A 14600-nucleotide genomic window follows, 5' to 3' on the forward strand; every position below is an offset into this window, starting at 1 on the left:
AACAAATATAGTAGACCTATTGCATATGGTATGAGAAAAACAGACCAAAACACAAAAATTTAACTATAACCACTGAACCATGAAAATGAGGTCAAGGTCAGATGACACCTGCCTGTGAGTTGGACATGTACACCTTACAGTCCTTCCATACACCGAATATACTAGCCCTATTGCTTATAGTATCTGAGATATGGACTTGACCACCAAAACTTAACCTTGTTCACTGATCCATGAAATGAGGTCGAGGTCAAGTGAAAACTGTCTGACAGACACGAGGACCTTGCAAGGTACGCACATACCAAATATAGTTATCCTATTACTTATAATAAGAGAGAATCCAACATTACAAAAAATTTGAACTTTTTTTTCAAGTGGTCACTGAACCATGAAAATGAGGTCAAGGACATTGGACATGTGACTGACGGAAACTTTGTAACATGAAACATCTATATACAAAGTATGAAGCATCCAGGTCTTCCACCTTCTAAAATATAAAGCTTTTAAGTTAAGAAGTGAGCTAACGCCGCCGCCGTAGCCGCCGCCGCCGCCTCCGGATCACTATCCCTATGTCGAGCTTTCTGCAACAAAAGTTGCAGGCTTGACAAAAACCTCACCATCACTGTAAAGCATTGACTAATATAGAAGTAAGCTCCTGAGTAATTAACATATATATGTATATATAGCATAGATATTTTCCTCTTTCTTCTAATTGATTCTTGTGAAATGGTTTTTGAGTTGTAACTTTTTAATCTTTTGAGATATAGGCTTTGGATATATGGCATGTGGTTGCTACACTTCACTGTGAAGTGTTACCAACTATTGTGTGTGACCTTGATTTCAACTTCCTGGTTATTTAGGGTAATATCACTAAAATATATAGGTCCTTGAGTCCAGGATTTATAAAAATAAGACTGCACTAGTCTAATATAAATTATTTTATTACAAGGCATTAACTAAATTTGATATTTAAATCAGATTTATTTCATTTTATGTTTTGACTAAAACACGATAAAAAAAACTTTTGAAAGTACCATTTTGCAAGACCTTTAAATTTGTCCTCAAGGTCAACTTAATGATTTTAAGTAAAATGATTTTATCCTGGCCATTACTTTTTTAATTTTTTTTATATTTGTCATGTTGGTATATTAACTCAAAATAATGTGTCACATACCTCTGGATGCTGACCTTTGACATCGAGGTCAACTTATTTAAGCAACATGATCATGTTCTGACCATTTTTTGCTATCTTATGAAAAATGTTTTTATTATTTGAGTTATCACCTCAAGATAATGTGTTGCTTACCATTTTGACCTTTAATTATCCTCAAGGTCAAACTTGTTGTTTACCATTTGACAATTAATTCACCTCAAGGTCAATTAAACTTGTAATATGTCATTTTGCCTACTATTTGACATTGATTTCACCTCAAGGTCAAACTTATAATATGTAATGCTTCATTTAATGCATTTGTAGTCAAATATATATCCAATTTTTAAATGGGAACATGCATTTAATCAAGTAAAACAATTCTAGATATATTTTTTATACATCTAAAGGTTAAAAACTCTGTGTTGGTGCATGGTTACATAACAAATAATTCCAATTAGATGATTAACATTTGTAACATATTAATGTATTAGAGAGAGAGTAAGAGAGTAAGAGAGAAAGAAAGAGAGAAATAACACATGAGTATATTTGATTGTGTCAATTCAACCTTGTAGAATTCAATTTAATAACTAAAATAAAAAAATAAAAAAATCTGACCAACCCACTTATAACGCTGATTATGTTAAGGTCACTTTGGCTTATTTAAAAAATGTACTATCTGAATTTTAATTGTTCATATAATTTTCTAATATATATCAAGCTAGCCCCATCACCATCCTAAATGGCAATCATTTAAGTTAGACATGAGAATTGACAAGAGTATGCATTTTTAACCAAAGATGCAGCTTTATTAATTTATAAAACTAGCCTTTAACGCCTCTAACAAAAACAGTTGGATCATTAATCAAATTATCAGGATTAAAATCATAGAATTTTTTTTTAAAATGGCTGATATTTCTAAAAAAAAATTAAATGAATTGAATTTCAAAAACATAATAGCAAATTCCTCATCTGAAATTTTTTTATTATCATAAAATATTTTGTTTTCATGATTTTCTAATATATAAAAAAACTTTTTGAGGACTTCTTTAAAGGGAATGAAAAGAATTTGAAAATTATTCTGAAAACGACTAGCTGAATTAACACAACAAAGAAAACCTGTATATATAAACATGATAAACAAATATCCGTGGACCATCTTCTTACCATCTTCTGTTGAAAAATATAAAATAAGGAAATGTGTAAGAAAATTTCACATTTGGAATGCATTTGAATAATATATAGCACATAGTTTATCTAGATACTTGATGTCATTTAGGTACGTGATAATATACAGTAACTACATGTGTATTGGTGAGCATATACTGTATATTCATTTGAATTCTTGGGTACCAATGTTTGTGGATTGTGGAAAACTTGTACATGTATTTCTGTGGGTATTTCATTTCATCTATTTAACATTGTACTTCATAAAAACGTATCCAAAACAAAGTACTTCTTTTTACTCTTAAACTATTGTTTTACCATCCACAAAACTAATAGTACCCTACATGCCCTATGACCAATAATGAACTCAAAATATGCTAGAACAAGAATGTGTCCCAAGTACATGGATGCCCCATCCGAATTATCATTTTCTATGTTCAGTGGACCGTGAAAATGGGATAAAATCTCTTATTTGGCATTAAAACTAGAAAGATCATATCATAGGGAACATGTTTACAAAGTTTCAAGTTGATCGGACTTCAACTTCATCAAAAACTACTTCAACCAAAAACTTTAACCTGAAACGGGACGAACGGACGGACGGACAGATGAACGAACAGACGGACGCACAGACCAGAAAACATAATGCCCATAAATGGGGCATAAAAACAGTTTCAATCATGTTTTTGTCATTAATGATGGTACTAAATTGTTAACTATATTTGAACTAGTGCTATGTGATATATTACTGCATGCTAATTAACTTTTGGTATACTGTTCTGTATGAAATTATATTACATGTATTACTTTATACAATAAATAATGTTCCTTTATCCAAAATAATATTATTGTAGTATTTTTGAAACAAGGAACAAAATAATATTTAAAATAGAGTGTACCAGATAGATATACGTCTTTACGACATACAAAATTTCAGTTTCCAAGGTTACCTGAAGTTATAATTAGGCCAAATATTTATGACTTCTTGGAAGGCTAATTTATTCTTTTGCTTAAATGTGTCCAAGACTTTATTATTATTTAGACTTATCTGAAGTAAGCATATAAAGTAGTTTGCAAAGTTTAATGATTTAGCAAAAATTTAAAGTCATGATGTTTAACTTTTGTATATAGTATCTGCTTTCTGTCTGTTCTGCAAGCACATTGTTCATGTTCATATATAAGTTCCAAATTACTTTATAATAATCTTTTTGGGGGGGGAAATACACAGTAAATTATTTATAGAATATAAAGAAAGAAATTTCAGGGTGGATCATCCATGCCATTTAATCAGCAGTGTTCACCATGAAAATGATCTCTGAAGCATAATTCTTTAATACTTGAATCATCCTAAGCAAAGTGAACACATGCACCAAGGAAACAATTTAGACAATGCAAGCAATAATTAAGCACTATATCATATTATTAAATTGTTTAACATGTACAAAAACTTACTGTTTTTGTCTGTTACGAACTTGTCGTAAACAAATCTTGCACAAGAATTGGTTGGTATTTCTTCTGGATTTACAAGCTACAAAAGAAAAATATTTAACATTGTATAACTGTTAGATTCCTTACTACATTGTACATGTATTTGATACATCTTGTGGAAACCAATTTAAGCAGAGAAAAAATTAAAAAAATTTGAGACAGGATTATTCAGGTGGTATATCAAATTCATCCTGGTAATTCTGTTACCATGGTTACTCAGCTACAAATGTAGCTAGGTCATGTTGATTTACCTTAAACTTAATTAATGAACTGTAATGACGCTTAGTATTGTGTAAAGATATGTACATGTCTCAATTAAATTAATGACTAGTCTTTTAGAGAATTTGTTGACAAAACAACCACCACAGCCATCGCTGGAAAATCAATCCCAATGTCTCGCTTTCCTGGACTTTAGTCATTGTTAGTCAATGGCAAGACAATAATAAATTTACTTACATCTTTCAATGGCATTTCTAAATTTGTTGTTTCAGCTTCAATACACAGTCTTTTAAAAGGACAGTGGATTTTCTTATAAACTTTATCCTTAAGCACAGATTCTTCAACAATAAATCCTTCATCTCTCAACGTATTTTCAAATATTTCTCTTAGCTTGTCTCTAACTTGTATTTTTCTTTTTTCCTTTGAACTCAATGAACTATCGTCAGCTTTTGAATCTGGATGAATCAATACAATATCGATCCGTTTTGACTCTGGAATTAAGTTTCCAAGATTTCTGTAAACTCTGTCAAAACGAGTAATTGCTTTTCCTTCCACATTTTTAATAGGCTGTTTTGCTTTCGGTTTCATAAACCCGTCTTTTGTCCTTTTATGTTTTGGACTCATCTTATCTTTCATGTTGGTAACTCTTCTTTTTATTTTCTCCATCACTTAAAAGATTTGGAAGATATCTGTGAATAAATAAAACCATTTGATAACGTCTAAAATCAAAGTACCGAAGTACTGAACATCAGATGATCGTAAGTTCTTGTGGATGGTCAGTGAAGCACTTGTCTCAGAAAAAAATCACATCTTTATACCTGAAAGTGAGGTTAATGTACAGATGTATTTTTTTCTGAGACAAATTCTTGTGTGGAAGATAAATAAATGAAAGGGAATTCAACATCACTGTAATAATGGTAATAACTATTATATATATAAATCTGTTGTAGAGTTGTCACTGGTTCAGATGTACTTATAAATATAACTATTTCTGTGACTGTACCTTGCATTAATTTGTAGGATCCTTTACAATAGATAATTCAGCTGATCTGTAATAATATCATCTTCATGCACTATATATCATGTACTGTATTACAACGCTAGATTAAAATGAAATGAATTTATAGCAAGCTATAAGGAATGTTATTTTGCACTTGATGATGTCGGCGTATTTATCATGTTCATAGATCGATTAAAAACCCAAAACTAATTTACATAATGGAAATTTAGGCGAAAGCAATACACTGGAATGCCCTCAAATGTCATCGCTGTAAAAATGAGGATAAAATATAAAGCATTGCAATCATTCAAAAGTGACAAAACATTGAAAGCAGTTATAATTAGTAATACCATAAATTATAGTCTATGTTCCCTTTACCAGTTTTGTTTGCAAAGTTTTAAAAAGATGCCATTCCAGTTTGACCTGACCCACCTATATATGTGACCTAGGAGTTATAGCAAAAAGACAAAATAACCATGGTAACTGAATAATATACACCTATTACAGGGTTCTCCCTAAGGATTTTTGAAGGCGAGTCCAGGAACTCGTCATTTTTGGCCATGATGAGTCCAACAGCAAGAAGAAAATATTTTTTTGCAATATAATGTAATATTTAAGTCTCCATTTCCTAACACAGCAATGAAATGACATTTAATTCAGATCACTTTTAAACTTTTGCTATATAAAATGATGATATTTGAGTTTAAATGTGTTCAGTTTATACAAAATATTTCAATCTTAATATATCTATGGACTTACCAGTTTTGAAAATGGTGAGTGCAGACAGATTTTGATGAGTCCAGGACTCATGGACTCGCCTTAGTGAGAACCCTGCTATTAGCATGATAAGAGACTAAGTTTTATGAAGAATCTGCATATAAATAAAATTTATTGAACACTCTGAAGGTAAAGTTAGCAAAATTGTCAGGGCTGGATTAATTGTTAGGATGTTGGTGTTTAATGTCAGATTCAGCCCTATTGACAATATCATGTCAGTCATTTTTTATTGGCTGAGGAAGCTAATACTACCTGGTAGCCCTAGACAATTATGATGATTAAATGTTACTAGCTGCTACATCTCAGCAGAATTAGGACTCACAAGTCACAACCTCAGTGTCACAGACTAGTGAACTATTTATTTTTTTGATATATTCAGAACACCTGGCATCATAGGCCTCATTTTGGTTTGATAGATATATATCAAATAGCATTAAATAATCAAACCTAATTTATACACAAATGTATCATCCTCACAGTTTTCCTTAAAAATAATCCAGGATATCAAAAACAGAAAAAAGTCTAATTTTACATTAATTGGTCAATATAATAATCAAACGGATTCCTAGTTAAATTAAATTTCCATATAACTAGATTATTCTCATTTAAGCTAAAAAAAAATTATGCAACTTCTAAAATTCATAAATCCTTTTCTTATAAATAATAAATATTCAACAATAGAATTTATTAATTGCTTAATGTATATATATATTCAAGTGGAGATAACTCTAGCTTATTCCCAAAAGGATGCTGACAGAATTATTTCAGGTTAATGTAAACATTTTCATCAGAATGCGTAATGAGACCTAAAAATTAATTTTGCTTTTATAGCTTAATCATGGATAGATTAGGGAGCAACCATTTAACTTAAAAGGGGGGTTATGTTGGGTATTTTTAACGCTATCAATCAAATTATTTTTTTTTAAATGTAACTCTATAACAGTGTATAAGGTATGGGGGAAATCTGGATTCAGAATAATTTTTTGTCATCTTCTTGATCAGAATATTTTTATTCATCAAATTGGGGGATAAGAATATTTTTTTAGGCAAAACCATAGCCCCCTTTAAGTTAAATGGTTGTTCCCTTAAAAGAGATTTCAAATAATGTCTTTTTCTTCTAGATAAATTACGTACAGCATATACATACTTAAGTAGGTGTATAAATATCACTATTTCAATGGTTAATGGAGCAATAACACATGAATAAAATGTAAATATGTCATTCACATACATTTGTATATATGCATGGGATCCTTTCATAACTTTTAGATGAATTATTAAATTCCCTTTTGTACAGAAAACACAATAAGTCAACTAACATCTGCTGATCTATTTTTAGTAACTTCTTTGATAGGTAATATTTAAAGTTTTAAAGAATGAAAGAACACATATACAAATTGAAATTTAAAAGCAAAAATCATAATTTAATATTAATAAAAATTCTTTACTTTCATTTGTGATACATGTTGATTCTTGATATGAATAATTTATAGATTTTTTATACAAAATTATTGTAAATAAGTCATTTAAACAGTCTGTTTTCTATCATTTATTTTATGAGTATGTGCAAAATTCATCATTGTATTGAAGTACATGTATTATCGTGTTAAGTATTGTTTAGGGTTTGTGACTAAAATTGGACTCATAAATATTTCAGGCTTTCTTTACACTTAAATGCCGTTTACTTCGCAGCTTGGTACAAAATGTACATTGTACGTCTAAGGTTGGAGGTTGAAATGTTTGGGTAGCCTAAGATAAATTGGTGATAAAATGCCTACTAAGAATATAAAAAAAGAAAGTACTATGAAAATGCAAAAAAAAAATCTCCTTAGGTGGTATAATAAATTCCATTCTCCCTGTTTCTTTACAAATGTTTAAAAATATATACAAGACATTCAAGATGAAATAACCAAAATTGTTCAAGAGGTACAGCAGACAGATGAATATATAGTATTATGTCACATTAAGGAAGCTGTTTATAATTTACAAAAGTTGAATTAAAAACAAACAAATGTTTAATGCTAGCTCTTACAATGTATTAAAAAATCAATTTGAAGAAAATAAGAATAAAGCCTGTATGACATGTATTAGTTGGGTGGGATACATAAAATCCTCAGATGAAAATGATAAGTTTATAAATCCTTAACCCTTGCATTTTTTTATTTGTTTTAGAGTTTAATTTTTTTTCTTCAATTTGTTCAGCTTCTCAACATTTTCAAATGAATTCTTCTATTGATCATGTTGATTTTATCCTGCAATTAACCTATTGTACAACTAATAGGTATATATATAATAATACTAATGCTTTATTTGTACTAGTATTGTACAAATAAAGTCTCCTGTTAATTTTCTTGAGTAAACTGCAATGTAAATATAAATATTTTAAAGACCTGTTCATTTTATGGTCTTTTCACGAGTCCATTTTATGCCATATTGATTTTAATAAAAATGAAGCAAAGACAACGAATAGAATAAGAAGAACTAAACATAAAGTTGTCAATGAGAAAAACTACTTTCTACCAGAGTTCAAATGATTATGGTATAACTAAGTTACCATATTCTGTCTTCATCAATGAGAATAACTTATACCCTTTAAAAATTATCATTGCCTACAGTCAGCCCTAAAAGGCCCCAACATGAAAAGTCAGAAATGATTCAAAGAAGAGAAAATTGAAGGCTTAATTCATAGCAATACAATTGAAAAAAAACTAATATCAACTACTTGAACCAACAACAACCCCTGCTTATACAGGCTCCAGACTTGGGACAGGCACTAATTAAAAATTAAGGCCTGGTTAATCATGTGGGTGAACACCAGTATAAGAGTACTGACTCCCAGTTTACTAAGCATGCTAAAAGCTAGACTAGTTCAAAGCAAATTAAAACTAATGAATTAATCATGTCTTATGTACATGATGTATCAATCACTACACAACAAAACGATTTTAAGCGTACTGATAAATAAGTCATATATATATATATATATATATAAACAGTCAGCAAAATGAATGACCCTGTGAAATGCTAAAAATAGGTAAACAATTTTGAAAGGATGTGCAATTATAACCACTAATGACTGTACATGTATACATGATAAGCAATATATACCGGTAAGTATTCAGTTACATTTTAAATTTTTCAAAAGTAAAATGAATGTTATTTCAAATGAAAACACTAATTTTTTTACTATTGTGGTAGATTGATAACCTGTAAGCATGGTAAGACAAGGTTTATTCAAAGGATTAACGAGTTTACAAGGATGATATCTAAATTTATGGGCTAGCTTGACCTGTGAACCAACATCACCGTGAAAAAAAAAAACATTAAAAAATTACACACCCCCCTCCAACCAAAAATAAAAATAATTCTTAATTGATACAGTCATGACAGTTGTACATGCAATCAATCATTGAAAATTGGGAACTTATCTCAACTCAATCCTATATTTTGTATGTGAAATGTCTTTACAACTCGCACTAAGTTGTCCCAGTTCTGATTTGCCTAAATGAGTCTTATGGCACAGGTCATTAAAAGAACTGAGTTTCAGTGTCATCCATGTTGCATCTGTATATTTTATCTGCCCAGAAGATAATGTGTAAAATAAGTACTTGATTAGTTTTGATTTTCCAAAGTGTCCAAGACATCAATTTTGCTAATCATGCTAATACTGTATAAATGTTTTATAAAAACCTGGCAAGAATTGTACATATTATTTGAGCACTTTATGATTTTAAATTTTCCATTTATATATACATTTACAGTCTGCACCAAAAACTTTTTCAACTACTAGTCCGAAGAACCAATATTCTGACATTTTCCTTATTTGGCCAAACAAATGTTTTGCAAAAACTTACTAGTCCAAATGAATCGGACTAGTGGCTAACCGTGCAGACTGCATTTTAAGATTTCCAAAAACATTATATACATTTACATGTATTAAACTCTTTTAAGAAAGTTGATCAGCACTGATTTTCCAATTTGTCCAATACACTGTTGCTGCAAACTTCTGATATGATTCTGGCAAGAATTGTAAACTTTAGAGTGCTTACAATGCAATTTTTACAGTATAACAAATATTTCAATATAAGTTATATGAACATGGCAAAAATTATAACAAGTGCAAACAAGACCAGAGGGACAGAGCTTGAGATTAAGTCTATGTCCCTGCAAAACCTAGCGTGGGAGGCAATAAGTCAGTTGGTACTTCAGCATGTTCAGTTACATGTGAAATGTCTTGAGTCAAAATCATACCGCACTAAGTGATTTCTGTCATGACTATAAGTTTGTTTGTTGTATTAGTCAGTTTTAATATCTGAAGATATCATGTATAAAGTCATTTTAAATCAAACTTCTTGTCACAAAGATTTTTACATGTATGTGTCATTCCTAAAATCATTGATTATGTTTAGTCTCTCACTATAAATATATATTACTTTTTTTATTAGGTTCTCTTATATTGTTTATCTTTTTGTCATGTTTTGAAGTGTTTCATTTTGCTAAAGATGTTTTGTTTTTCACTATTTCCATATACCTGTACCTAGTTCAAATAATTATGATGTCTTGAAAGGCTATTCTATTTTGACGCTGTAAGGCCTCATTATTAGAATCCGGGTCCGTTTGCGCCCATTCACGTTCGCACCCAGTCTCGTTCGCACCCTACATACATGTTTGCACCCAAAGTCTGTTCGCAACCTACACGTTCGCGCCCAATTTTTTATTTGTTTTGTGTTTAATGACTTTGTAATAAAGTTTTGGCAAGTGTTAATTCCTATAAGTATAATTTGTTGTCATTGTCTCAAAATAAATTGAGACAACGTTTTTTTTTTTTTTTTGAATAAATCTTAATCATGTTTTGGATTGTGTATAACTATTGCAAGGATTTGTATAGTGACATATGTCACAATCCGAATCCTTGTGTATTGTTAAAAAAAAAATAATAATCAGTTTCTAAATAAAGTGAGATTCTGTCAACGTTTTTTTTTTGTAATGTTGAATAACTCTTAATATAAAATTGAGAATGGAAATGGGGAATGTGTCAAAGAGACAACAACCCGCCCAAATAAAAAACAACAGCAGAGGGTCACCAACAGGTCTTCAATGTAGCGAGAAATTCCCGCACCCGGAGGCGTCCTTCAGCTGGCCCCTAAACAAATATATACTAGTCCAGTGATAATGAACTCCATACTAATTTCCAAATTGTACACAAGAAACTAAAATTAAAATAATACAAGACTAACAAAGGCCAGAGGCTCCTGACTTGGGACAGGCGCAAAAATGCGGCGGGGTTAAACATGTTTGTGAGATCTCAACCCTCCCCCTATACCTCTAACCAATGTAATAAAGTAAACGCATTTATAGCAATACGCACATTAAAATTCAGTTCAAGAGAAATCCGAGTCTGATGTCAGAAGATGTAACCAAAGAAAATAAACAAAATGACAATAATACATAAATAACAACAGACTACTAGCAGTTAACTGACATGCCAGCTCCAGACTTCAACTAAACTGACTGAAAGATTATGATTTCATCATATGAACATCAGGCACAATCCTTCCTGTTAGGGGTTTAGTATCATACCATCATAACATATATGAGAAGAACATAACCCGTGTCATGCCAACAACTGTTTTTAGAATAAATGTGTTTAGTTCCGATGCAAAGACCTTATCAGTGACTCAATATTAACGCCAAAATATGCAATCTTTAATGACTTGACAACAGTATCGTAATTATATCCCTTCTTAATAAGTCTATTCAAAGGTTTTGTAAGTTTCTGAGGTGAATACTGACACCTTTGTGCTTTATAAAGAATATTACCATAAAAAATTGGATGTGAAATACCTGAACGTATTAGAAGTCTGCATGTTGAGCTATATTTACGAATGATGTCTTTATACCGATGATAAAATTTAGTAAATGTTTTGACTAGTTTGTGATATCGAAAACCCTGGTGTAATAATTTTCAGTAATACATAAATTTCTCTCGTTAAAATCTAAAACATTGTTACATACACGAGCGAATCATACAAGTTGAGATATATAAACATGCATGTTTTGGTTAGTGTATTGCTATGTCCCCCTATATGACTTTATTTCATTGTTTCAAAATAAAGTGAGATTCTGACATTTTTTTTTAAGCTGTCGCAGTAAAAACAATTATCTTTTGTTTTTCATTTCTAATCTTCAATTTTTAATCATACCAAGCTTAAAACATGCAGTATTTACATCAAAGCAATTTAAACAACAATTTATTCAACTATGATTTGCTTTAAATTAGGTGCAACATGTGCAAACGTGTAGGGTGCGAATGGACCTTGGGTTGGAATGTGCGAGTAGCGAACGTGTAGGGTGTGAAAGTGTATTGGGCGCGAACGGAACTGATACCTCATTTAGTATTTGGACTAACAGTAGCACTAGTAACAGGTACCCTGAGGATGAGAGAAATTCACCAATGTCTAGGGAGAACACTGAACATTGCAAACTGAAAAAAATAATATTTTAACAAATGTACACAAACGTATCGCTGAAAGACGGTACTCGGGTACTATAACTAATGTTGATCACATGTTCACTGTACTGTGAATAACAATTCGTGCAACACGCTTAGTCCTTCTAAATTGATTCTATGAGGTGTGACCCACACATATCTAATGCATTTGTTACCCTGTGCCTATCATTTCAATGTGTTCAATAATTACCTGTTTGTTTTCAACCTGAAGACATATTATAAGTATTTACATGATTCAAAAAATGAATTGTTTTGATGTTGCCATGAATAGACTCAGGGGGAGTAACTCTGTACACATTTCCCGTTCCCGGATTACACAAGAAAAAATTCCGAACGTTTCAACTCAGTTGCATTTTTTTTCTTCTTCAAAAATATAAGGTCAGATAAAATATTCTTATATATTAATTTTCCATTTGATCGGTTCCGAAACATCAGATAGCAATCATAGATATCTGTTACGCCAAAAAAAAAAAGTAACATAAGCCTAATGTAGCAAAGAAGTAATAATTTTATAAGAAATAAACACATGGAAAAAATTAAGGCTTCTGCTCTCAGTTTTAATGAATGTTTTGTAAGGAGCCAATATGTTTAAATGTTCCATCATAGAGGGGTTTACCATTTCTTTTGCCTATTATTCTTGGGTAAGAAACATTGGTTTATGAGAAGGAAAACAATTTCCAAAACGATTATACACAATTATAAGTTAAATGAAATAAGCTTGAATAATTAGAACGAAGAATTCAATTTAAAAGTCCGGGAAACCGCTGAGATTGCACGCAAACTAAGAAATCATATCCTTAGTAATAGTTCTGAAATATTGGTTTCTTGGGTTCAATAAATTAATTGGCAGCAACCTTGTTGCTGAAGTTGTTATGTTTAATGTTTTCAGTTTGCTCTTTCACAAGTTTTAACATCTTTGCATGCATCACATTCCTTCAATATTGCGGTTAGAAATTCTCTCTTATCGTTTAGAACATAATACTACAATTGCCGCGGCCAAACTTAATTAAAAAGTAAAATCACAAAAATACTGAACTTAGAGGAAGATCAATTGGGAAAGTCCATAATCACATGGCAAAATTAAATAACAAAACGCATCAAAAACGAATGAACAAAAACTGTCATATTCCTGACTTGGTACAGGCATTTTCAAATGTAGAAAATGGTGGATTAAACCTGGTTCTATAGCGCTAACCCTCTCACTTTAATGACAGTCTCATCAATTTCCGATATTTTTACATTGATGCGTTAAATAAACAGACACAATAAATATAATAGTCAAAATATGGGTACATCAGTCATCATCGTTTAACAATTTTAAAAGGAACAATTTAACAGAACACAAAGACATCTACTATCTACGAACACATTTATTGATTTGAGTGTCTGACGTCAGAAAATTTTAAAAGATCAGCTAGGGACACTCGAACTCTTACGTCGATGATGGCAAGCCGACAACGTGATGGCAAAAAGTAACTGATAGGAAAAACGAACATGAAAACGATGACAACTCAAGAAAGACAGTATTAAAAAAAACACAACATCGAATTGAAAATAAGTAACACAAACCCAAAAACTATCCTGGGATGATCTCCAAGTTCAAGTTTTAAACGATCTTTTTGATACAAAAAGTGTTGTTAAAACCTAGCTGTAAGTACAAATATAACCTTTGGTACTGTCAGATATATGTCTCTGGTATTGTGAATTTTATTTAGAAATAAATTCAGCGATCGAATCTATTTTGAAATAAATTCAGTAAAAATTTGCCATATATGGGCGTTTTTCAATAAAAGCGTATCTTTCAGACCTAAAACAAATGGAAAATCAACTTGTCTAAAATTTAATTTCAAGAGTTATTTTGAATACTTCTATAATAGACCTGTTTCTAAACAAAAAGTGCAATCTTAAATATTCTTTAAAATGATATTATTTCCATAATTTGTGTACTGTTTCGTAGGGGACTTTTGTCCCCTACGAAATTTCTTCTAAACACACATATTTTTTGCAATTTTAAATGTTTCCTATAGACATTCCAGTTTGTTTACTTTAAATACTAGAAAAATATCAATTTTTTTCTGAATTGGAAAACCATTTTTATCGATAAAGATTAGACAGTACTTCACATATGAAGGTTCAACTCACGTTACGTAGTGGACATTTTGATGCGTTTCGTAATGGACAAAACCGTTTTGTAGTGGACAAAAAGTTTCGTAGTAGACATCAACCCTATTATATGTTAATAAAAACATAATAAAAATTACATGAAACTAACCCTTGTTATTTATTTTGCA

General features: G+C 30.8%; 1 protein-coding gene across 2 annotated transcripts in view; it reads right to left on the minus strand.

Annotated features, from left to right (window-relative positions):
• The window catches only part of LOC139485981 (anoctamin-7-like), a 50771-nt gene extending 38168 nt beyond the window's left edge, over positions 1-12603 (minus strand). For both annotated transcript variants that reach the window (XM_071270662.1, XM_071270664.1), the window contains exons 1-3: positions 12500-12603; positions 4259-4710; positions 3767-3842 (exon numbers count right to left, since the gene is read on the minus strand). In XM_071270662.1, coding sequence (XP_071126763.1) covers positions 3767-3842; positions 4259-4687 — 505 coding nt within the window. In that variant the 5' untranslated portion in view covers positions 4688-4710; positions 12500-12603. The remainder of the gene's footprint in view (positions 1-3766; positions 3843-4258; positions 4711-12499) is intronic.
• Between the last annotated feature and the right edge of the window lie 1997 nt (positions 12604-14600).

The sequence above is a fragment of the Mytilus edulis genome, chromosome 8 (assembly GCF_963676685.1).
Source record: "Mytilus edulis chromosome 8, xbMytEdul2.2, whole genome shotgun sequence".
NCBI lineage: Eukaryota > Metazoa > Mollusca > Bivalvia > Mytilida > Mytilidae > Mytilus > Mytilus edulis.